The sequence below is a fragment of the Lagopus leucura genome, unplaced genomic scaffold, assembly GCF_019238085.1.
Source record: "Lagopus leucura isolate 7727_CA_CO unplaced genomic scaffold, USGS_WTPT01 Super-Scaffold_650, whole genome shotgun sequence".
In the NCBI taxonomy this organism is placed as follows: Eukaryota; Metazoa; Chordata; class Aves; order Galliformes; family Phasianidae; genus Lagopus; species Lagopus leucura.
In genome coordinates this window covers 1275625-1301628 of record NW_024962253.1, presented here as the reverse complement: position 1 = coordinate 1301628, position 26004 = coordinate 1275625, and the positions used below count along the sequence as shown (strand labels likewise).

The window sequence follows — 26004 nt, the reverse complement described above, 5'->3', positions numbered from 1 at the left end:
TTTAATCTGGAGAAAAAGATGATTGAGAAGATGCACAGTTGCAATATTTAGGGCTGCTACAAGAGTAAGCAAGCTGCTGTTTTTGTCTGGTACAGATAGCATGAGAGTCATACATTCAAATGTCAGAGAGGTTTAGATGAGGTACTAGGATTCCTCTGACAAAAGGTAAACGTTTGTAATCTCCACCTGGGCTGATCAACCTGGGCTCTCTTCGTAGTCAACTACAGGAGAGCAGTCCTTTCTGTCAGATGGATTTGCCCCATCTTTGATGACTATGCAGAATGGGATGAAGTAGGTCCCAGCAATGACTATTTCTTTCCATTAACTTCAAATGTGATGAGCACACATGTAGATGTGTCCACTGCAAACATCTACCCTCGGGCAGATTAACACCCAAGACAGGAAAAATTTTTAACACCTGAAGATGAGGGGAAGGATTTGATTGCCAAACTTCTTTGCTGGAAGTTTTTACAAACAAGTCTGACAAACCTCTTACATAGGTGACATACACACTCCCCTTGGAACAAAAAAAGAACTACTAAACTATTAAACTATTCTCTCTGAGTCCTATCTTCTGATTTAATTCATAGCTGCCAAGGAACTTGATGCCTCCTCTTAGTCCACCTTCCTGATGGCCCTAATCTTGGCCTCCTCACAAGCTCTCCTTTCTAGCCATACCTCCCAAATGTCCTGTTGGCTGTGTCTTTAATTTGGATTTGGATGATAGCATGAGATCGAGAGGAATCCGAGTTGACTCCGGTAGCTCCTGTGCTACGTTCCTTTCCTCCCTTTAAAATCACCTGTGAAAAAAGAGGGATAAAATCCATGCAAATGGTAAATAAAAATAGAATCATAGAATCCCAAGGTTGGAAACGACCTACAAGATCATCTAGTCCAACTGTCTCCTCATCACCATTGCCACCACAAGCACTAAACCATATCATGCAGCACGTCGTCCAGACACCTCTTGAACACTGCAGAATAAAGTCTCCCAGGAAGAGATTTTGCCTTACCAAAATGAACGCACATTAGGAGAAATGCTTCATTACAGCCTTGAAATTCCAGTGCAAAGTAGATGTTAATTTAGACTGAATGTCTCCCAGTGTTTATGTCAGAGCTTTGTATATGAATTTGTTTGCAGAGACACTAAGGAGCTTAAAAGTTATACTGCAGATAAGAAGTTGCTGCGCTGCACATTCACTCTGATTTGCAAAATATCCAGACTATAAAATTAAAAACAAATCCATGGCAGGAATGAAAGAAAGAAAGATAGATAATCTAGGAGACTAATGGGATTGACTAGTTGCAGTTTTCTTCATTTCACTTTTTCATGTAATAGTGTATTATCAAGAAAATAATACACAAAACACAAAATGCCAAAGCCTTTCTTCATCTCCGTAACTAAAAGGATAATGCAACAGCAAGGAATAAAGTTGAAAGGTTAACTGCACTCAATACAGAAAAATAAAAAACAAGGCAAGATAGAACAACATAGGCTCCCTCAAGATATAATTCAGGATAATTCACTTAGCAAACTCTTAAGGACTATTACCAGAAGTCTAGTGCAACAGTACCTTCATAAAACAGTCATTAATTAATTTCTTGCGGAAAGAAAAGAATATTATCTATCTAGATCAGTATATTCTTAGTTGACAGATGTGCATTACTCATGACTTTCAGTGGCCAGTTCTCAACCAGCTGCAGCTTCCAAGAATTATGTTAGTGCTAAGTGCAAATACTTTCTGAACCAAAGCCAACTTCAGTGAACACTGAATAACTAGATATGTATTCAAGACCCTTCCCTTATATTTGCTGCAGACTATTCAGAATCTCTGAGTTAAGCTAGTGACATTCACATCTACAAAAAAGCCTGTGGTCAATGTAAAATTAGTTTTTTTGCCGAGATACCTGTGAGAATAGTCGCTTAATAGCACTTTTGTGCATGGAATGTGAGAACACAGAGGAACGTGTTAATCAACCTTATAGCAGATTTACACTCTAATTTACAGAAGCATCAGAAGCAGTGTGTCCCAAAGCTTGAAGTTAATGAGGATAAAGACAGAGTGAAATGGAACATAAGTGGGAACACCGTGCCCATTTTAATGAGTCAATTACAGTACCAGGTGCCTGCAATGTACAATTCATTTCTGAGAAATGGGTTAAGCTATTCAAATTCAAGCAAAAAAGAAGACAGATTTAACCAGGTGTCTTGCTGCAGGACCGTGCAGAAAATTTGCTAGTGTTCTTGTTTGTCTCAGCCAGTCAAGGAAGAAAGACTGAAATTTTGCTTGTGCTGAATGTCAGCTACCATTTAAAGATCCTAATTTCATACAGCTGTTATCACCCGTCATTACATAGGCATTGTTTAAAATTCTAACTCAGATCTATTAATTTCCAACTTTATATGTTTTCTCACACATCTATGTATTTTTTGTACAGAAAAGTTCATAGAAGCCAAAGAAGTCACACTCTGAGAAAAATACAGATCCATCTTTCAGGGCTCCTTACCGGAACATCATTCAATTTCTGGAATGGTGACAGTAGTCTGTTTCTTGGAAGAGATCTTTTCATAAGGAGTGGCAGCAGAAATGACAGCTGTAGATAACAGCTTGTGTGTCTCTAATACAAGTGCTGCTTACTGAAGGAAAATGTCTTCTCTGAGAAAGTGGTCAGGCACTGGAATGGGCTGCCCAGGGAGGTGGTGGAGTCACCATCCCTGGAGGTGTTCAAGAAACATTTCAATGTTGTACTGAGGGACGTGGTTTAGTGGGAAATATTGGTGTTAGGTGGACAGCTGGGTTAGATGATCTTCGAGGTCTTTTCCAACCTTAATTATTCTATGATTCTAAGATGCTTAGAACCATAATTCAATTAACTCCTCAGTGTTCTGCATGAGGTTGCCAATTTTACAACCTATATCAACAAGCATACATGTGTACAACAGATAAAACAACAGTCTTTATGTATATATATATATGTATACATTCTTTATGTATATATAATAATAGTCTTTATGTACACAACTTATCTTACAAATCTGTACATCAGGCCCTAGGAGACAGAATAAATATTGAGGTTACCTCCAACAGTAGGTCTACAGAATCCACCTGGACCTCCCGCAGTCCAACTATTTGAACAACATGCTTGCTATCTTCTCTTGCAAAAAGCCTGAAAACAAAACATCACAGAAATGAGATTTCTCAAATAGCAGCAATAAAAACACATTTTATTGCTATGACACTATGTGAAAAAGCCATAGATGCTAGTGATTAGGGGAAGGGGACCTTCTCTCCCTGTCTGACGCACAGATCAGTCATGCTCTGTTCAAGTTTCCAGTATTTTTCCACAGGAATTAAAAGCAGATCCCATAGCAGTAGAGTCAGAGTCCAGTGCAGCTTTGCTATGAATTGCACAGAAATGTCGCAGTATAGAGAAAGAATACCAGCATGATGCTCATGGGAGGAAGGTTAATCTCCCCCCTCAATGTTATGTAAGATCTTACTTAATCTGACTCTATGGCTCTGGAAGCTGCTTTATAATGCTTTGTAAAACTCTTGAGAAGTTGAACAGATTCACCTCCAGAGGCAGAAAATCTTTCTCTTGTGCCCTTGTCCGAACAAGACTGGGGCTGAGGTCTTACTACTGAGAGTGATGGCAGCATCACCTTCAGAGGTGCAGTTTAGTTCAGATGCCAAGCTACTGGGTAAATGAGTTCTGGGAGGAGGTAAGCAGACTTTGCCGTTTCAGAGCATATACTGGACATCAACAGGATCTCCAGAGACTGCAGCGGTAAGAGCAGCAGCCCCACCGGCACAACAGTAGGGAATGAGGGAGTTTATGTTTGAGCAGAGACAGATAGCGATTCCACAACAGTTGGCATGAGAACTTCTGGTCACAGGAAGGCTCTTCCTCTTACCTCTGAATGTTCAGCTACCTACAGATTACTGTAGCGTAAGCAAAACAGCATGAAATTGTATGTCAGTCACAGGCCCTTATTCTTATGAATTTATTCCTGTCAAAAGAGTTCAGCCGGGGGTCCTGTCAATGTCAGTCACATTTAGTTTCAAGTTCCGCCTTCCTCCCCAGCTATGTCCTAGGAACAACTCTTAAGAAATATGTAGCATTTATTATAAAAGGTAGTTTTTTAAAGTTAACTGCATGGAATAGTAACAGATTGATTTATAAACGCTTCCAGGTTTATAGCAATCTCTCTTTTATTTCCGTACCTCTTCCTTCCGTTTAGCAGGTCATAAAGCTGTCCACAGTAGATCTCATAAAAACTGATCATAACAAGGTGATCCTTCCTTGATGGTGATGCTTCCAGGTGTCTGAAGATGTCCTTGGCAGCCAAGGCATAGAGTCCTGGGTTCCGCTGAGTACCTATCATTGTGAACGTCTTGCCAGCACCCGTCTGCCCATATGCAAAGCAGGTTGCATTGCCTCTGTAAAGATAACTTACGTTTTTAGTGCCATGTCTTACTTATTATTAAAAGAAATTCGGGAGTGTCAGAATCTACATATACAGCTAACTTTTGGCAGTGAAGCTTGGTTTTCTTCCCCATCTGAGGAACTGCAGAACACTTCACAGTTATTCCCAGTCATGTCTTAAGGAAAGCTGATGTGCCAAGGTTGCTGTGTCTCTTTTTTCGAGATTCTCAAAATACATTTAATGAAGCTAAGAATTCAGTATCGTTCTTCAGCTGGCTAGGTACCATGATAGTACTGTAGAATTATCAGTGGGAATATTTCCTTATGAATCTCAGAGAAAAAAGACTGTGACATGAGGTGCAAAACAGCCACAAGACAGGTTTTGTGTTAACAGATACTGCACCTAATGAAGATGAGCAGTTCAGCAATGCAATTTACCAAGTGAGGTTAGTTTGCCTCAGGTTGCAGTTCTAATGCAGGTAAGTCAATCTAATGTCTTGTTGTTGCTGAGGGGAGGGTGCTGATCTTCCCTACCTCTGCTCCCAGCTGTGTGACCTGTCTCATTGACCTATTCTCCTCTGTGCTGGCTCCAATGTCTGACTTTACTGCAACGAAACACCAGAAAGCTCTTCATTTTTTCTGCAGGCTAATTTTCTGCTGTTTCAGTGAAGTAAAGTACCTCACAGAAGACCACAAAATAGGTGAAAGTGGCTTCACGTAATCTATGGTCATGTGTCCAGTAGAACACGATGGAAGAGGACCACCAACTTTCAGTGGCAGAGAGAATTTTATACACTCACTCCAGCCAGTGTAACCAAAATCTTAGTTTATTTCAGATTGCTGCATCTTTGTTGTCGTATCACCTTAATGCATGTGAAACACCAAGCAGGTCTCAGGATACGGCTCTGCAGTGCTTCAAGTCCATCTAAATTGGGATTACTGCATGCCTATTTCCTCATCCCTGCACTTGTACAGGCACTGAACTCACAAGTATGAGATGAACAAACAGAGAGCTGAATCAGCCAAAAAGCAAACAAACAAAAAAATCTACATAACAACTGACTTACTTCTCTCCCATGCTTTGAAAGAAAGTTTTTCAGCACATTCAAAACCTCCTGGATGCACAGAAGTGGGGAAAAATGTAGGACTGCAAAGGGCTCAGTGAATAATTTTTCCCAAGATTAGTTTGCTGTATTAGCTTACTAGAGTCAGATGAGGCACCCCTTTTCCTGGCGTCACTAGATTAGCTGTATTGTGCATTGTGTTTTTAGTGATTGATTGCCATTACACAGCAAGATATAAACCCTATTTTCCTTTTTTTACTTCTCTTTCTCAAGAATGTGACACTGTTTCTACTGACAATAGTTAGAGATTTCCAGAGCCAGAATGCTCCATTTTGTTATGTAATCCTTTCCTTCAAAGATTCAAAAATGTAATTATATTCAAATTTGTTACTTTGCAAGAAAAAAAATCACCCATGAATTTCCCAATCAGGGAGTATGTAATCGCCTAAAAAAATATCTCAATAAAAACAAAATAAATTACAAGGTAATTAATAATTTCTATTCTATTATCCATAAAATCAAAATAAATTGCAAAGTTATTAATATATTTCTATTGCCCTGTAAAATGTACTGATACATACAAAAATATCCCACTGCAGTCTTATAAAAGAGTCACAGAGAAGCACAGAATTGTAGGGCATAGAAGGACCTCTAGAGATCCTTCAACCTTACTCTCTGCTAAAGCAGGTTCCCTACAAAGGTCACAGAGGAAAGCACACAGGTGAGTTTTGAATATCTCCAGGGAAGGAGACTTCCACAATCTCTCTGGGCAGCCTATTTCGGTGCACAAAAACCAGCCCAGCCCATCCATGTTATCCTGCCCATCAGATATTTGTAAGCATTGATGAATTCCCCCCTCAGTCTTCTCCAGGCTGAACAGCCCCAGGTCTCTCAGCCATACCTCGGATGGGAGATGCTCCAGTACCACAGCCATCTCTGTGGCCCTCCACTGGACTCTCTGCAGTAGTTGCCTGTCTTTCTTGAAATGGGGAGCCCAGAACTCCAGAATTCCCACAGTGCTCCAGATGTGGCCTCACCAGAGCAGAGTAGAAGAGGATCACCTCCCTCGACCTGCTGGCCATGCTCTTTTTAATGCATCCCAGAATACCACTGGCCTTCTTGGCCACGTGGCTACACTGCTGGCTCATGGTCCACCTGTTGGCCTTCAGGACACTCAGTTCTCTGCCACAGCTCATTTTTAGCAGGCCAGCCGCTACCCCCAATTAATGCATGCAAAGAGGTTGTATTACTCCTCACCAGATTGAGAAAGATGAGGCCCTACACAGTTTGCAGCATACCATATAGTCACAATTACAAAGACATTCTAAAAGGGGAAGGGTATGTAGAAAAGGTTAGATGAATGCATTTTTAAAAATATGCAAACAGTAGAAGGAAAATGAAAGCGGTATATGAAACTGGAAAACATAAAGGTGGAAAAACAACAAATGAAAGCACAGATGCCCTACCCGCTAAAAATATGCTGGATCAGAGGATGAGCTGTCTTCATATACACATCTTGATTGGTACATGACTCCCCAAAGACTTCATCAAAGTAAAAAACATGCTGAAAAATAAATATGATCTTTACATGAAAATGAACATGTTTCATTCCCCTTCACCCACATGCAAAGGCAAATTTAAATAACAAAAGTTTTCCCGGTGACTTCATGTGGCTTTAGATCATGTGGCTTTGCCACATGCAAAGTGAGGTAGGACATTTAACATGGAGCATGACACACGCAGAACATCACAACTAATTAAAAGACTAGGGGTAGGAAAGGAAAAACAGAACATGCAGTAGTCTTCTGTCAGAAAAAAGAAAAGCAAAAGAAAAACCAAAATTAAAAATTAAAGGAAAGCCTGATTGATTCCTGAAATGAATAAAATCTACTGGTACACAGCAAAACGAGAACATTAAAAAGAACTCAAAAATTAGTCCCCAGAAGCTATTCCAAAGTAAATCTGGAGCATATTATCTTAGAGGAAGGCAAGAAAAGCCCAACTTCCCATGCTCCAGGTCTGACCCAAAGAAGAGGGCTTTTCTTTAGAAAGACTGCAACTGCGCTCACTGTGGGATTCTCTGAGGCTAAGAATGGTGTTTGCAAGGACAGCCATAAAGACTGCACTGTCAAGAAAGACTCCATGAACTTGAGTTTGACATTGCAGTCTAATGATACACTGCAATGTAAATTAAGGTAGTAGGTATTTTGGTCTCACAATCTTTTCCATGATGCACAAACCAGCCAGACGAGCAGATTAAACCAGGAAGTTTCTGCAGCAGCACTCAGTTCACAGTAAGCTCTGTGATGGGGCTTTAGTTTGGCTTCCCTTACTGCAGAGCTGGAGTATGCCCCACTTCTGCATACTCTGGTCTGCACGCCTTGGTTTCCTATCCACAAGGTGATAGCAATATAATTAGAATTGAAGCTAATGAATCAAATACAATGAGAGAGAGGATGTCCAAAAGGTGGATAGCCATAGATGGAGGTAGGGTGAGAAGCCAGATTTGGAAGATTTGGAAGCAGGGAAGTTCTCCTGTGTCCTATAGAACAGAATAGCCTTTGTAATAGCATATTTTAGTTTAGACTATACTGATCTATGGCAAAATTTCACATGTTAGTATCACAGAATCACAGAATCACAAGGTTGGAAACGACCTGCAAGATCATCTAGTCCAACCACCCTCCCATTCCTATCAGTGCCACAAGCTACTAAACCATCTCTCGTAGCTCCTCATCCAGGCGCCTCTTGAACACTGCCAGGGATGGTGACTCCACCACCTCCCTGGGCAGCCATTCCAGTGCCTGACCACCCTCTGAGAGAAAAAGTTTCTCCTAATATCCAACCTAAACCTCCTCTGACAGAACTGACAGAACAAAATTAATCTGTGGTTTTTTCAGCGCTGAGTAGTAAGCACTGAATAAATGTCAAATACAGCCAGTCAGATTGAGGGAGTGGGATGGAATCGCTGCATGTATTGTGCCACAAAAGGTGGTACATGGATCTGAGAGAGCTGAAAACTGATTTTTGCTCTGGACAGTTGTTCACAAGACCCAAGTTGTAAAATAACACCCAGTGGAGTGAGTATGGCTTACTGCTCTCTAGAAATCAGCTCTGTTCCTGGTGCTGTCAGTCAAAAGTGAGAATCTGAACCACAACACCACAAGGTACTTGGGATTTAGAAACAAAGAACAAAGGAGAAATAAATTTTTAAAAGTATTTGAGAACAAAGGGAGGGAGGGGATGAGGGCATGTGTGATTCATTGAATCAGAACTGCAGTGCTGAAATAGCAAAAAGGGAACTCCTCATTCAAGTACCCCGGAGCAGACTCAGCAGCAGGCAATTCTCTTGCAGCAACAGCTTATAGCAGTGTTTTATTTTGCCACATGCAAAGAAAGCTGCAAGAGACATACTTTTAAAGGCTTAAAATTCTGGGCTCAGATTTTCTGCCACAGGCTGGGATAAATCAGAAGCAATTCAAATATAGTAACGCTGAACAGACAGAAAAGCCTACCATCTATTCCAATGCAAGAAATGCAGACAGCCCTTTTCTGTTTCCCTACTGAAATTCCAAGTCCAGTCTACTTTAACCCATCATGCAAATAAGTGGCCCATAAATGCAAAGTGCAAGCAGAGCAAGTTACCTGTAAAATATATTGGGTGAGATCAACTGCCTCCTTCTTCTCATGAAGAAGTAAGGTCTCTTTATCTTTCACTGTGATGATATTAACCTCTCCACGTCTCTCCTCTCTTTGGCCCAGAGGACGTTTTCGGACACACACTCTGATTTTTTCACTCTCTGTCCACGGAGTCTCTTTATCAGAACTACTGGATCTACAACAATATTGTAGGTTTGGATTTTGAAACCAGACAACTACAAAACCTAAAACATGCAAAAATTTAAGTTGTTCTGTGTATCAGATAGAAGCTTATGTCTTTAAATGTTTATCAGGAAGGTCTCTCATTGTTTTGTGGTGGCATTCCTGCTGGCTTTTTTTTTTTTTTTTTTTTTTTTTTTTGCATTTCTGTTTAAAAACAGTTGTGCTTATACAGCTGCATTCCTGAGCTTGTTGCTGGACTGGCACATTTTCAATTGCCCACAAACTTTGATTCAAGTTGGCATAACATGCAAGTTAACTTCATGAAATTTAATTTTGCTGAAATTATTTGCATTCATGCATAGTCATTTAATTACAGATAAAGTATGATCAGATCTTGGAAGAAAACAGTACAGTATTTAGTTGCTTTTCCTCATAATTACTTTCGCTCCTTTTGTTTTAGGCTGTCAAACAGGTTACGAGCATATGACATGAATTAGGAAACGAGACAGTATCATCAAGCTCTTACTAAGCTAAAGACAGTTCGAAACATCAATCTCTTCATTATTTCCCTTCTGGTCTTACATCGTTTTCTTTTTTTTAATCATAAAAAATATGCAGTTTCAAACCATGGGCAAAGTTATGCTCTTGTGTTTTGACAAGTCCATTTTAGGTCCCTTTGAGACACCTTAGGACCATGAAATCATTCAGTGTTTCACTGATTCATCTGCTGCTGAAATCATTTTGCAGTGCAGCATATGGAATATGCCTGAATTCAACCAAAATGTAGTCAACCTGACTTACACTTTTTCAAGGCGTCTTCAGACAAGTGAGTAATGATTTTCAGCCTGGACCTGAACATCTGCTTACTAGAAAAATACCATTTCAACTGAAGGTCAAGTTGCTCAAAACCAGTATTTTTGCCATGCTACCCAAATGCCTTTCCAAAGTCTCTTAATGTAACAATTCAAAACTAATATATATTAGCTGCCTATTAAAATAAAACAAAAAACACAGCAAGAGTGCAAGTTACTCAATATCTCATTGCAGCTATAAGCTTGTAATATCATCATTCCTGTTACCTTGCACAATTTCCAAGAAGCATGTAACTCATAAATGTAAATCTTAAGATATGGTCTTCAAAGACTATTCACAAACAATCCTTATTGTGACTGGAATCCCATTAATTGTGGTACAGCTTTCCTATGCAGACCAGGATCAAGCCTTGTATTTAGACGGAAAGTTCTCTCCCCTGAAAAGAAAGGCCATGACCACTTGAAATAAAATGCTTCAAAATTAAGTGTGAGTTTATGGATATCCCTGGGCAACATACGTTGTCCACCAAATGATCAGAGGCTCTGAAGTTTGAACAACCAAATGATCAGAGGCTGAATTTGGTGACCTAAAGAAAGAGCCTTTCTTCTTCCTAAGGGCTCGAAAGGGAAAGGACTGATAGATTTGGAGAATGGTAACCATGAGAGTTCAAAGGGTCTGTTTTTAAGAGTATAAGCATAGACTCCTTCTATGAGGCATTATTTAATTGAGTGCATTTTGTATGGGAACAGAACACAATTTTATATGCTGGACCTCAAGTTCAGATTTTCTATTAACCTTTCTTAAATAGAAATTGCATTTTACAACTTTAAAAAAATCATTACAAGAAAAAGAATCTCAAAAAGATCACTAGAAACCTGATTAAACAATAGTTCAAAAGAACAACTGTGTCCTCTCTGCTACAGTTAAGATCAAGCCTGCCACTAGGCAATGGAAAATTCAGTTAAGCATATTGTAAGAGCTCTTTATCTTTCTGGCATTCAAAATCATTCTGACATTTTTTTTACAGATGAGACTAGATTAGCCTTCACAGTGGTTAAATCACAAGGTGACACGGGAATTGATTCAGTGAAGGAGCTGGGCACTCGTAAAGCAGGAGTCAGATACCGAAGAACAAGCAGACTGGCCCCAGACCTGGAATGCAGAATATGCACTCTGATCAAGGCAGGAGAAAGAAACTCAGGCATGTCAAGGAAGATACAGAAAGCTCACAAGATGAGCTTCAACTACTCGTCAGAGAAGAATGTGCTTAAGAAAAAAAGAAAAAGAGAAGAAAGACAACTGAGATCATAGCTGTTTCATGGGATTGAAAATCTTGGACTTCTTTAGCTGAACCATCAGAACTTATATTTTTATCATGTCTTACTTCCCAGCACTCTGAATCCTGCCCTCTCTGCTGCTCTGTGCTCAGCTTCCAGAGAAGACAGAGAAAACACTGAGATGGCTGATACATTTAGGAGGTTAGCACACACCTCTGGAAGGTGGAATGGAAGGAATTCCTTCCTTCCAATTAAGAGGAAGGAACTTTTCTTACTACCTTATTGCTTATCCTCTGTGGAAACAGCACCTATCTATTCCAGCTGCGTGCCCATTCCAGAGAAGCTGTAACCAACACCCTCTCTACGTATCTTATCTGTTGCCTTAGCCTTTGCAGACCAAGCTTCAGCCTCACACAGCTACCTCTCACCTTCCTAATATATGCAAATCTTTACAGGTGTAAAGAACTCCATGCTCCCACTCCCACCTTCTTTTTGTTGCACTTCCACAAGCCAGACCCATAACTCCAAGCTCTTGCACACTGCATCACTCAGCATGAGTTCGTCAGCACATGTTCTGTACACACTGGATACAGTAATCATCTCTATATCAGTGACTACTTGTTACTGGATAGACATCCTTTTTGCAGAAGCTCATGAAGTACTACTTGTATGTGTCCCGAATCTGGGAACTTCTGCACAAAGTTATCATTTCAAACGTAAGCACTGTAATAATCCTGGCAATTTCTTCATCACTACAGAAAAAGCCTGCCACAGCTACACTGCTACAAAACATATTCTGGCAGCACATCTGTAGGGAGGTACATTCCCTGTTTGCCAAACCAGGATCTTCAAGAGGCTAGCTGCAGAAACAGCCAGTGCCTGGATCCCAGCCAGGTTGCAAGCAGAAGCCTGATGGTGCTCTGAATAGCACACATAGTATGTCTCTGGGCTTCTAAATAACCAAACCTGGGAGACATCTACCAAGTTTGAATGTTTTAAACTATAGTGATGGCTTATTCAGGCTTTTTTAGATTCCAGTTTTTGACTCGGGCAGTCAGTTTAGACTGTTCCTGAGAGTAAGCCAACAAAAGCTATTTTGTGTTTTAAATATGTTTCCAGGATAATTCACCAAGGGTTCAAGATAGCTGTAGCCTCTGTTAGCAAACACTGGGAAACATATGAATGCTACAGATCAACTTTCAAGGAGCAGCTGCAAGGCATGCCTCTCACCAGCATGTCTGTATTGTGCTCCAATTATATTCATTGTTTCTTTTTAAAGTTCCAATTCAGAAACTTATTTATAAACAATTATAGCTATCAAAGCATGCATCATTTATACTGGGAAAAACTGGACAAACTTAATAAGAGGAAACATATTGTTTTGGAAAAACAGAGTTTTGCAAAATATTTCCTGTGGGGGAAAAAAAAGGAAGACTTGTCAAACCACCAAGAGAAAAAAAACTTAAAACTTACATCCTGAAGGATAATGAAGATTATTCTTAGACAGGCTTGGTGAGTAGCAGCTGGTGAATTCAACTGATTCCTTCTAACAGACTCGGAGACTCTTAAGTGCTTATTAATATCCTTCTTTTCTATTATTTTATATTTCTCTGTACAAATTCTATAGTGTTAGTATTACTTGTTTGGAAGTCAGGAAGACAAACTCTGCTCCCTAGTGAGGAATTAATTAATTGCTTGAAATAATTTAAAACAAAGATAACTGATCATTACCTGACATAGGAATGAGGTAGTCCATAATTATACCCTGAAATATGAGTTACTCTCTGTATGATGGGAGTTTCAGAATCCCCCAGGAGAGGAACAATATCATCAGAAACTGCTGCACAGTTCAGTTCCGTTTTTGTATTTACATCTCTTACAGTTAATCTGGCCAGGTCTGAATCATGTGGTTGAATGTGTCCAAGCATGTCCACGAGACTGTCCTTCTCTTCCTTGGCAATGAAATCAGATGAACCATACGACTCTGATTGTGACTCTTTAACTGTACCATTGTTCTCCTCGAGGAGGGACTCAAAACGCAGCTGTCTGCGGGGACCTGGTCTGGTCACCTGCGGTTGAATGAAAAGGCCACTTGGTTGAAAATCCTGCTTGCTTAAGTCTCTTACAGCTTCCTCTTCTTGCATAATTTTGATTATTCTAATGAGCTGAAAGAGTCGTTTGCGATCATTCATGTCATGGACCCCCAGTTTGGTATAATCTTTCATGGAAATCTTGGCAAGCTCATCAATCTTCTGCAGACCACAGGCAGCAAAATGAGGATAATATTTTTCAAGCTCTGCCTCACAAAGGCATTCATAAAGGCAAGATGACATCTTCAAGATCAAGCCTACAAGAAATCAAACAAGACAAATACTCCAGACAAATGAAACATCTTGGCAAAGACATTAATGAAGAAACAAAACATTTCTGCATATAACATTACCTCGTTAGGCTAGAAGATCGTTCTGCTCCTAGTCACAATATTTTGGTCTGCCAAACACTATGGAATATAGCAATACTAAAAGTAAATATGAAACAAATATTTTACTTCTGAAAATGTATTTTAAAATTATACCAATATACAATAATGGGTAGGAAATGCACAATGCAGTGTTACTGCTGCAAAGTTCCTACACGCCTGATGCCTACTTGGTGAATGCCAGAGCTACTGAAACCCTGCCCTCAAGCTACAGAATGTAAAATGCCTAATTTTAGATGCTCAATTTAATATCAGCGCATGTGGTGTAATGTAGTTCAGCTATCACTGGGTAAGTAACCAAAGGAGAAAAAACTGCATTTGTCCTCACCTCAAGTTGATAAAGGAAGACTTACTGGTTAACTACTGTGAAGTTACAGTTTTGTTATGTAACTTTATTTTGAAAGTCATGAATCTTGTGAGCATTTCTGAGCATTCTGCACAAAATAGGCAAAATATTATGTGAAATCTGAAACACAGAATTTCTCTAAATCTATAACTGTTCTGGAATGCCATAGCTGCATTCTTGGAAAACCCAAAAAAGCAACAGGCATCACTGAAAGGTATGCCAAAAAACCCTCAGCTCCCTAGCAATACATTGTGCAGCTGTCTGTATCCAGATAGATATTTGCAAATATTTTTATTTATTGCATAAAAAGGGAAAAGAATAGCACTTCCACTATCTGTTGCTTGCTGCTTTCTTACTTTTTTGTTGAGTCTAAGATCTTAGCACATGCAAGTCCTTCTGACATTTGGAAGTTACAGTAATATTCAACAAAACCAAGCTGTCTTAGATTAAGTCTTTTTCTCTGCAACTCAGAAGCAACAAGCTTCAAGACAAAACAATCATGTGGAGGTGGACTTATTTAATACACATGCTATGTGACTCTGAATCTTGAAGTGAAGCCAGAGTCACTGTCCAGATTATTAGATTCTGGTAGGAGAAAATTAAAACTGACAGAGAGGACAGCAAGCCTAAAGATCGTAGATTCTAACTATGACACATACAAAGGTTTTTACAGACACTCACAATTGTCCACATTCTCCACTAGATAGAATTACCACAGAAGTTTCAGACTTTGTTTCAAGAGGAGTCATACCTTTGAAAAGCTCCTATCTCACATAAGTTAGTTCCAAATACAAGAGCTGCAACAGCACTACCATGGGGAAACCTCCTGTCTTTCCTGAAATGAGCAGCTATAACACACAAGTCAGACAACAGCCTGTTAAAGATGAAAACAACCCAGCAGCTTTGTCTATTCTCATTTTTGTATTCTAGATTTTACTTAAAACTTTGTATGTCCTTAGGTTTAGGTTAAATATAAACAGAGCAGCCAAAAACTAATGTAAGAAATAGATCTGTGTTAACCTCTATTTAAATGACAGTTTTGAGGGGGAAAAAAAAAGGGGGGGGGGAAATGGGAGATGCTTCACAAAAAAAAAAAAAAAAAAAAAAAAAAAAAGGCAAAGCAGAAAAAATTGAAACTTTTAAGCTCAAGTTTCTAACTAAAAAAATTAAGCTAAATATATTTAAACAGCTGGAAATGACATGCAGGCAAATTTCTCAAAATACGGAACATCCAAGTGATTTAGGTACTGAGAACAGACAAGGAGGTTAGGACTGAGATACGTAGGCAGCTCTGTATGGCTTATTGGCTATGGCTTTTTCCATGTGAAAGCAAATAAAAAACTTCTTAATGAGAGGCAGCCCTAAAAGTAAAATCTCTACTGTTGCTTCCTCAGCTATAACAAATCTCACTGGACCTAAATGGTTAAAAGAGATGAACTCCAGTGTCTCTCCATTTCTGGAAGAGCCATTTCACAACCCAGGAAAACTCAATATTGAGCAATAAAGGAGTAACAAATTAATCAACCATGGAAAAAAAATAAGCCAAGGTCATGATGATGGCTTCCAGCATTTCTGATGATTCTGAAACTCAAGAGCAGAAAAATTTTAGAAGATTTAGTCTGGTTTGTACAAGAGAATTCAGGGGAAATACAGTTGTTTGAATGGATAATCACAGGGAAATTCTGGCTGCCTAAACATTAATGCTCTAAAAGAATGACGTGCCTTCATCTCCATAAAAAGAATACCTTAATTCATCCGACGCTGCAGGCTTCTTATTGCAGGACAGCTTTCCTAAAACTTACATGTAATTCTTAAAAATAACTTTGTAAAGTAGTAAGGGCAGTATCAGCAGGTTTTCAAGAATCCTAAATTGGTAATGATAATGCCATCTTCTGGCAAAAAGAGAAAAGACCTTTACCACTGCACAGCAAATAACAGCTAGAATTTCCCAGGTATTGCCAGGATCTAATTTGCTTTTTTGAGATTACGTTGTTTTCTGGTACAGACAAATATAGCATTCTTTGAGGTGATAGTTCGATATAAAAGCCCAACCAAACCTTGATCCCAGCAAAGCTATGAATAACTTCACTAAAAATAGGACAAAGACAAAAGCCTTAAGTTCCTTAAAACAGCTGAATATAACCTCTGTTCTGTGAAGGAAGGGAGTGAGTTTGAAGGCACAATTCACTATGAGCATGTAGTTCTAATGTCAAAGAGAGGTAAGTCAGTTCATTTTGTTTATGTGGCGAAGACCTGAGGTCTCCACAACCTATTTCTTAGCAAAAAAGTTTTACAAAAATCTCAGCATTACAGCACTTGCCTGATGGTAATGGATAAGTACTTATTGTAAACAGTGTATATATTTCTTAAAGGGACCAAACTGAAAGCACAGATCACTCTCCTGCTTTGGTACTATAGGGTTTTTAAGGGGCACAAAGATAGGGAATAAGTCAGGTGTAAGTACTGGAAAATAGTGATTATTTGTATTGTGAGGAAATCAATTCATCACAGAATTATGCTCTAGGAGCTGATCCTCCACTTTAAAATGCTCTTTTAAAATACTTATTAATTAGCTTTTAGACACATGCTTTAAGTCACAATGCAAAGTAGAGAAAAGACTGGCTTTCAAAGACAGTGTCAGTTACTGAGCATAAAAGGAATCTTGTACCTGCACAGACTATATTAAGAATAAAGCAGCCTTAGACCACTTTATCTGAATCCTTTTCATATTCTGAAATATTAAAGATCTCTGAAAGATTAAAGATCTACTGCTCACTTAAGTAAGCAAAGCACACATACACCCTGATACCTGCTACTCATATTTACCTGGCAATTCTAGTCAATTTTCATTGGTACTTCTTATTGTCACCACTCAGACATGTAACTAATATCACTATAGCCATGGAGCTCTTAGAGTGGGTCCAGAGGAGGGCACTAAGATGATCAGAGGGCTGGAGCACCTCTCCTATGAGGAAAGGTTGAGGGAACTGGGCTTGTTTAGCTTGGAGAAGAGAAGGCTGCGGGAAGACCTCATTGTGGCCTTCCAGTACTTGAAGGGAGCATATAAACAGGAGGGGGAACGGCTGTTTATGAGGGTGGATAGTGATAGGACAAGGGGGAATGGTTTTAAACTGAGACAGGGGAGGTCAGGGTTAGATATTAGTTCTTCACACAAAGGGTGGTGACACACTGGAACAGGTTGCCCAGGGAGGTTGTGGATGCCCCATCCCTGGAGGCATTCAAGGCCGGGCTGGATGTGGTTCTGGGCAGCCTGGTCTGGTGGTTGGCGGCCCTGCACATAGCAGGGGGGCTTGAAACTAGATGATCTTTGTGGTCCTTTTCAACCCAGGCCATTCTATGATTCTAAGATACGATTCTATGAAGTAGTGGAGAAGTGAAGCAATCTTGTGTGCTGCTCCAAGCCTTACAAATGTAAATTAATGCAACTATACATTTCGCTCTGCAAGTAATCCATTGTCATCGTTCTGAATCATAAAATGTGGTCTGACTGTTAATATGAGGAACAATTCTCAAGGGCATCTGATAAAAGTAATCAACATACAAAGCCTAAACATCACCTTGTTTTCCCATCTGTCACTCTATATCACATAAATCATTCCACCTCACAGCTTAGAGAAACAAATGTTAAGAATCTAAAAAAATCCATAAACACATGTACGTATGTTAACTTTTCTGACCACAACTATACCAAAGTATTGTACTCATCGTTTGTAACAGGTTACCCTAAGATGTCTTCAGAACAGGCTCTGAGTCCGTGTTTTTTGGAGTATAAAAGCAGAAAATCAAAATGAAGCCAATTTTAGCGGACAATCCTGTAGGAGAGAAAAGGGAGACTTATTCACTCATGTTACCAATCACTTACCTTTATCTCTTATTCATCTGAGAACTAAGTTCTTTTCAGACTATGATACAAAGCCAAGTCTGATTAAGCCCTCCAGAAGTGAACAGCTGATATGCTTCTCAAAGGTAGCACACCAAATGCTTTCTCTTTAATTATTCTGATCCCATCTCTCATACATGAGGACATTACTGTGAAGAACGGGGTCACAGAGAGATTGCACTTTTATAAATACAAGCTCCACAGTAAGAGATATTATTTCCATTTAAAAAAAGGTGATTTTATTTAATGCAGTAGATGGGGAGCTATGAAACTGCTTCAAACATTTATAGATCTCTGCAGCAGATTCATTTATAAAATTGCAGGATTACATTACAGAAATCCCTGTCCATGTACGTGAGATACTAAACCTTTTTAGTTGAAACAAGCGTTGTAGCAGTTCTGAAGATACAAGAAATACAGCTGAATGCTACCAATAGATAACCATCTATGGTCTTTGTTTAATAACTGGGAAGGAGGGAGCACTTCTGGTGTTGACTGACAACCATCATACAGCCCAACAACGACACAGGTCTCCTCTGTGCACCAATAATGCAGACAACCCTGAATTGCTCACTCTATGATTAATTTTTGTATTCTCTGCAACAGACTTAAAAATTACCACTCTGTGTCAGTTATTGTGTTTTCAAACACTTTCTAATTTGCACGAGATGTTCATTATGGCAATAATCCCTTCACACCAAGAATAGCACAGCGAGCTCAGCAGAAGAGACCCACAGCTGACACCCGACAGCTGCTGGGAACAGCAGCTGCATGGAAATGGGAAGTGTCCAATACTCAATCACACTCCAAGAAAAGAATCCCAGAGTTAAATCGGGATGCTGATTATTTGAAAATTGTGCCTAGGATTCTCCTGCCAGTGAGATTTAACAAATGGCACTCAATATTTACTTTATAATTATACCTAAACAAGCTGCTGTGCATCTGGAATTACACTGCAAAGCTCAGAGGGACAACACACGCCTGTGGTTTGCCCCGAGGCAGTCACTGCTCTCCCTGCTACATTTAGTCCCAGAAGGACCAACTGTGTAGTTTCAACCTGACAGGAGCCTGCAGGCATTCCTCCGGGGACACACAGGGCACGCAGCTCGCGGGGAAGGGATCGGCCACTTACTGACGGCTCCAGGCCGGGAGCCGAGGAGGTGGCCCGCGGTCCTCGGACGAGGCCTGGCAGTCGGATCACAGCGCGCTCCGCTTCCCTCTTTGCCGACCTCTTCTTCCTTCCCGGAGCCCACAAGAGGGGACGGGGCTGAGGGAACGGGGACGGGGCTGAGGGAACGGGGACGGCACGCCGGGGAGACCACCCGCCGCCCCTCACCGACCGTGGCAGACAGGGAGGCGGCGGCGGCGCCCAGGCCGCGTCTCCATAGCAACGGCGCCTTTCGCGCTTCAAACACTCGCGCCCACCGCCAGCGAATGGGGGCGACGAGGAGGTGGGGATGTGTCGCGATTGGTTGCAGTGAATCGTCAATCCCGCCCCAGTCCCGCCCACTCTCCATCCCGGAAGTACAGGTGAGGGCCGGCAGCGCTGCGTTCCGTGCGGGTTTTGTTCTCTCCTCCCGCTCGACTTCCGGGCCGCTTCTCCCCAGCTCCCCTTTCACTGGTCCCGGCGTGCAGCTCGACGTGGCGTCCTGGGATTGCGGCGGTAACGCCCCCTCTCTCGGCCCCCGCCCGGCCCCTCCGTCGTGGGGCCGCCAGTCCGGCTCCCCGCCTCGGCTCCCCGCCTCTGGAGAGGTCCGGCCACACCCGAGGGCCGCCCGACCTCGTCCCGCACACAGCCAGAGCCTGCCTGCCGCCCGCGGCACGGAAGCGGCGGGCTGGAGGCTGTGCACCCGCGGGCTGTTCGTCCTTGCGGGGTCGTTGCGGCCGCGCGGCGTTCCCTGTTTCGCCCGGGAGGTGGCGCTGACGGTCGCGGTGTGCGGGGCCCTGTCTGTGATGCTAGTAGCGAGGGTTGGGTTTGGCGCGGCTGATGGGGAAACTTGCTGAAATGCGTAAAGAGGAGTGAAGCGAGGGGGCTGCGTGCTGCCCTGAGGCTTTGCTGCTGGTGGGTGATGTTACCCTGTGCTCTGATCTCCACACGGAGTTGTTGTCACGGTGTCTCATAGGACGGTGAAGGGGAAAACAGCGCTGTGTAAATGTGTTTTCTATTGAAAACAGCGATGCTGCCAAGGTAACAAGTTCTACCTGAGGCAGGGAGTTGCGGTGTGCTTTAAAATGGATTTCTCATCTCCTTTGCTTTTGGACTTTAAGAACCGGTTGCCTTGGCTACACAACTTTTTGCTTCCAGCACTTGTCACTTAAGAGATGTGTGGTTGCTACTTACATCAAATTAATGCTTAACTTGAGTGTCAAGAAGCTTTTAATTTTGTATCACAGCTTTATATCTAGGCCAGATGACAGAGCGCCCATCCTCTGGCATCGTGTTGCTCAGCTTTGCCGCTGACATCCTGAGGAGTTCTGTGCTGCAGGGCATCTGTGTTGGCAGTTATTTGTGTTTGTCACTCCCAAGTAATGTTGAGGTATTATCTTTGCGCAGTGTCTTTAGATTTTTTGCAGTGAAAAAGCTTCAGACTGTTATATTTCTGACTTCTGTTTTACTTTTGTCATTTTACCTCACTCTAACGTAGCGTGTAAAATAGCAACTGCAAAGAAGTGGCACACAAGTCATATTTCATGCTCCTTGAAAACTTTTTTTTTTTTTTTAGTTTTCTGTGAGTTTCTGGTTTTAAAAGGAAAGGGCTTAATTTTCACGTCGATAGTTCACATGGGTGGTTACTAAGATGCAGTTTAGCTATGCAGTAACAGTGAAGGATTGGATGACTTTTAGCCTGTGCTGAGAACATTTTCTGATAAACATGGCTTGTCTGCTTGAGCTCTGTGTTATTTGTGCTTGATCCTCTGTGCTCTTCTGCTGCTCTTCTTGCAGTTAAGAGGGGGACATGGCTGTAAGAGCATGTGGCTTGATAATCTACAGAAGACTGCAGCCATCGCCATCTTCTAAGGCTGCTGACAGTATTGAATACCTCCTCCTCCAGACATCTTATGGGACCCATCACTGGACCCCCCCCAAAGGTGATGTTTGTTCTGATAACTTCAGTGTTGCTTGTGTCAGGAACGATATTTCTGACGGAATTTGGCTGAATGCTCCTAAGGTTAGCTTTGGGGGCAGTTAACTAGCTACATTCACAGCTAATTGTGCTCTTTGGGCACCAGAGTGAGGAGCTGTATGGCTCTATCAGAGCCAGTATTTGGTGGTACATGGTGGTACCAGAAAAATCACAACACAGAAATATTTCAAGTACATTCTGCATTTTCTTAAATACTGTTTCTTCCCCCTAGTTTGTACTTCTTATTTTGTAAAATAGTACTCTAAACAGGAGTTTATGAACTGGGGGGAAAAAAGCTACTAACAAAATTAGCTAATTGAAATTAGCAGAATTAATTAGCTGTGTTCTTCCGTTAATGAGCAAACTTTACAAACCTCTCCTTCTGTCCACTTCACCAAAAACCTAGCTAGAAGAGTTTGCAACCTAGTGGGAAACCAAGGGCCATAACTATTATGAGAGGAGAGACCCATGTGAAAAGCTTTCTCAGGGAATGCAGAAATTCTGAACATGCCAGCATGTTGGCAAGTGAAAAGTCTCAAACACGTGTATCTCGTGCGGTCAGATCGTAATGTTAAGGTTTTATAGATTAAAAAATGAAGGAGTTGTTACATTTTATGTTCTCTTCAATGTGAGTGGTCTTCAAAGGCAGTTCCAGGTTGCAAAAACTTCCATACAATACAGATACAAATTTAAAGTGATTATAACTTTTAATACTCCTGACACCTCTCCAGGTGCACACAGGATACAAGTCTACTTATGACTACAGCTGCACATTGATATCTTTAAAGTTCCCTAGGCAACCTTTATGGAATTAAACTGTGCTTGCCTGGATTCCCCCACATAAACACCACTCTGATCTGTGCTCTTAAAACTGTGACCTGGTACAAATTGAGTCTGGTGAGACGAGATGCAGGGTTTGTTTTCCTCCTCAGCATATTGGGACTGCATGAGTGTAAATGAATTTGAGGAGCTGAAAGCTGCAGTGATGTGCTGTCCGTTGTCCTTTTTCTCTTCCGGGTAGGCAGAGTATACCGCTCAAATCTGGAAACTTGCTGAGCTTAGGGCAGAGGTTAGCAATAGTGGGGTGTGCTGGTTACCTTTTGCTGTGCTGGCAGCCCGGTGGTAGCATCCGTGTCCTGTGAGTTGAAATTGGACCCAGCCTCCAGTTTTATTGCTGCCTCAACTCACTGCATTTTTGGTATTGATAGGTCATGACTGTTATAAACTGGTTCTTTACTGTTCTTGGATGTTCTGTGGGACTTGCTGTGGATAAGATAAAAGAAATCTAGTTGTGCAAGACTAGGTGTATTCTTTTTCTCAGCCATTAGTAGAAGTCCCAGCTTTGGAAATATGCATATTCTTCAGAAAGAAGGAGACTTTGACTTGCAGTGCTGAGAGTCAGGGGAAATAATTTTTACTTAAAGCTACTGTGTGTTTCATCTCAAATATCTAAAACATCAAATGCAGTGTCAGATGCTGTTTTTTGCAGTGATTTTTTTAAATAGAATTGTGTTTTACATTTGAGAAAGTGTCATGTAAAAGGATGGTTAAGTTACTGATACATAAAGATGTAAGAGAGGCCTCTTGACAAAGCAAAATGAACTTCCCACATACACCAATTTGATTACTAAAAGGTGGCTTTGGGTGCCTGAAACCTGAGAAAATACTTGTCTCTGTGATAAGCTGTGCTATATGCAGACACCTAAATAGAAAAGAGAGTGATACCAGAGGCAAAATAAAGCTTTTTTCTCTCCCCCCTAACCCCCCACCCCTTGAAGCCTCTCAGCTCATGTTTCATTGCTTTTTTGAGATCTTGCTTGGCTTGTTCTATTTATGGTCTTGTCTGGATCTTTCATGAGAAAACCAAATCTGACATTTCTCAACAAAAATACAAACAGCTGGGGATATGGGGATGTGTTATATTTATCCTTTGTTTGTAATGGCCGCTCTCATTCTAAGCAACATAAAACAAATAGGGTGTCCTGGAGAACTAAAACAGCCACTGGCAAGACTGGCATTGAGGTGTGCTGTACTTCACAGGGTAATATGGAAAAAAAGTACAAAGACTCTTTAACTGCTGCATGACCCAGTGCAATAGAAAATAGTGGTGATCTCTGATAACTTAGCATCCAAATGTTAGCATCCAAGTGTTCCTAGTGTGGCTCAGGAATTGTACCCTACTTTTGGAGTACAGCAATATTAACTATGAAGCATAGCAACCTTGTGTGTTTTCCAGCTAGTGATTTCATGATTGACTTCTTAGTGGTTTAGGATGTGCTGAAACAAGGGAATACATGAAGCTGATTTGGTTCTGTTGGTAACTTTCACTTTTTTTTTTTTTTTTCTATAAAATAACGTTGAAATTTTATAGTGTTCATGATGTTGTCCTAAGCTGTGAATCAAGAGATTCAGAGTTTTTTTTTGTGAAACTCACCTTTCAGATGGAATTTGCTAGTGTCTGGTGTCATTGTTTCTGTGTTGTTTGTGTGAATAAGAGTTTTGCAGAACTGAGCCTTGAGCTTCACTGGGAGGGAAGAAGTTGAGGGAGAAGACTAAGAGTCCTGGAAATCAGCAGTCTCCTTTTGAACTGGCTAAAGGAAAAATACTCAGTAGGCACTCAGTTCTTAGCCTGAGGTGTAGTGTGAGCTGGACCACTGTGGGTGCATGGTGCTCCAGGGACGGTAGGGCTGGGAAGAAAAGATTTCTCATGCTAACGGGCCACTGGTTATTTTGAAAGATGCAGTATGAATAACAATTGTAAAAGCCACAGGAGCAAGATCAAGGCATAAATGTTTGAAAAGAAACCTCCATTCTCTGATTCTAGCTTGATTCTTTGTCCGCTATTGTGTTCTCTCTTCTCTCTCTTTATATTTCTCAGTTGTCAAATGAAGAAACAATGTCTCAGTTTTTGTCTTGGAGATTTATTTTTTTTATGCTCTTGACAGGCCATGTGGATCCAGGAGAGGATGACTTGCAGACAGCCTTCAGGGAAACACAGGAAGAGGCAGGTCTTCAGGCCAGTCAGCTCACTCTTGTAGAAGGGTACAGGAAGGAACTGCACTATCCTGTCCATGGCAAACCCAAGACTGTTGTTTACTGGCTGGCAGAGGTGAAGGATTGTAACACAGAAATTAAGCTCTCGGAGGAGCACCAGGCTTTCCGCTGGCTGAAGCTGGAGGATGCTTGCAAATTTGCAGAATATGAGGATATGCAAGCAACTCTGAAAGATGTGCATCAGTTTCTCAGCTCTGATAAATAAATGCTTTTGTGAAGAGCAAGAAGAATTTTTGGAGAAGCAGCCTGATATATATATTTTTAAACTTAATTTTATTTTTTAGCCAATAGAAGTACTATGTGGCTGCAGAAATATACTTTGTCTTCTAAACCTCTACAAAGTCAGTAATAGATACTTGGGGCTTTTAACGAACTTTGTCTCCCATAGCTGATGTAAAAATAATGTGGTCTGACTGAACTGTAAGATGAAGAGGTGTCTGAGTTGAAACCTTGAGCTAACAAAGTCTCTCTGTGTTCCTCTCCATTTTTTTTTCTTAAAGTGCTGAATAATTGTGTCTATTTTTTAAAATCAAGCACTTGATGTTTCTTGACTTGCTGATATAGATCTGTAGTGTTGTAAAAATGAGCATATGGAGATTTTTTAATAATAAAATGTGTATTGCAGAAGTCGCATCTTGCATTTAAAATAGGGCAGCAGTAGTTCTGTTCCCAATTCCTCTGCTGATATGCTGTGATAACTTGTCAAATCATTTCAGGTCTTGTTTGTTTGTATCATGAATTTATGTACATGGCTATTATTCTGTTATGAAAATAGTTGCTATCCAAGGAATCTCAGTAAACTGTTGACATACAGTATTTAAATGGTGAACTTGGAGTTCTTTTTTTCCCCCTTCCTTTTTGTTCTCTAATAGACACTTATACATACATTATTCAGAAGGTTGTGACAGGGAAATCTATGGCTGCCTAATAGAGCATTTTCTGCACAGGGTATGTGAACTAATAGGCCTTGCATCTGTTTGATAGCATCAGTGTTGGCTGCAGGCTGCACACGCAGGGGCAGCACGGTCATGCGCGTTGTCAGTGCTTTGCTGCAGATAATTCTGTTGGATGATTACAGTAGGCTGTGTGGTACTTTTGGCTTCTGCATCTTCACCTGCATCAGCTTTTCTGTGAATCTCTCTTTTGTCTTTGACGTGCTAGCACTTTGTATGATCACTGATGTTCTGTTAGTAATGACTCGTAATCCTTTGGGTTTTTTGGTAATACCATAAAAGAATGATAGCATTATTAAATTATTGAGAAAGAGAACAAGTTTTCTGAATCCCTAATATCTCCCCCTCGTGCTCCCCCCCAAAAAAGTCCCTTCTTCCCTTTGTCCTCTGTAGATTTTGCTGCCTAAGCACTTGCATTTTACTGCTTCACAAAGCAAGTAAGTGTATGAGAGGGGGTTTTGCTTCTATTCTGTTTTCCTCCTTGCTTCAGGAGGGAAGATGGTAATTAGCATTATATTAGCTCTGGTGAAGACCCTCAGTACCAGAGGTGCAAGCATGACTGGGCTGAAAAATGTGCTGCAGGTTAGTGTTGCAATATTCCCCAGGTATGTGGTGCTCATCCTTTGGCACCTGTGGCAGTAATGTCATGTTTATCACTGTTACCTTCCCATGGATTGATTTACAAAAGTATTCTCAAAGTGCAGGTTTTTTTGCATAGGTATAAAAACAAATAAAATCTAGC

General features: G+C 40.9%; 2 protein-coding genes across 5 annotated transcripts in view; one reads left to right on the top strand and one right to left on the bottom strand.

The window, feature by feature from the left end:
* KIF24 (kinesin family member 24) overlaps positions 1–13737 on the bottom strand; it is a 28114-nt gene extending 14377 nt beyond the window's left edge. The window contains exons 1-6 of the mRNA XM_042862285.1: positions 13136–13737; positions 9138–9327; positions 6959–7056; positions 4227–4442; positions 3081–3168; positions 679–800 (exon numbers count right to left, since the gene is read on the bottom strand). Of these exons, the coding sequence (XP_042718219.1) occupies positions 679–800; positions 3081–3168; positions 4227–4442; positions 6959–7056; positions 9138–9327; positions 13136–13737 (1316 nt within the window). The remainder of the gene's footprint in view (positions 1–678; positions 801–3080; positions 3169–4226; positions 4443–6958; positions 7057–9137; positions 9328–13135) is intronic.
* Positions 13738–19578: 5841 nt separating this feature from the next.
* Positions 19579–25125, top strand: NUDT2 (nudix hydrolase 2). Of its 4 annotated transcripts, XM_042862341.1 has the most exons (4): positions 19671–19793; positions 20525–20667; positions 21075–21220; positions 24201–25125. In XM_042862341.1, exons 3-4 carry the CDS (start codon positions 21088–21090, stop codon positions 24512–24514), a joined length of 447 nt encoding a protein of 148 aa, XP_042718275.1. In that variant the 5' UTR covers positions 19671–19793; positions 20525–20667; positions 21075–21087; the 3' UTR covers positions 24515–25125. The 4 variants fall into 4 exon arrangements, with proteins under 4 accessions (XP_042718278.1, XP_042718275.1, XP_042718274.1 ...); XM_042862344.1 differs by lacking the exons at positions 19671–19793; positions 20525–20667 and adding an exon at positions 19579–19660; XM_042862340.1 differs by lacking the exon at positions 20525–20667.
* The last annotated feature ends 879 nt before the right edge of the window (positions 25126–26004 follow it).

What these genes read in the sequence shown, in the direction of transcription:
- NUDT2 (XM_042862344.1), top strand. Translation starts at nt 21,088, where the DNA reads ATGGCTGTAAGAGCATGTGGCTTGATAATCTACAGAAGACTGCAGCCA. An exon ending in TCACTGGACCCCCCCCAAAG is followed by an intron (nt 21,221 to 24,200) that starts GTGATGTTTGTT and finishes TGCTCTTGACAG; the next exon opens with GCCATGTGGATCCAGGAGAG.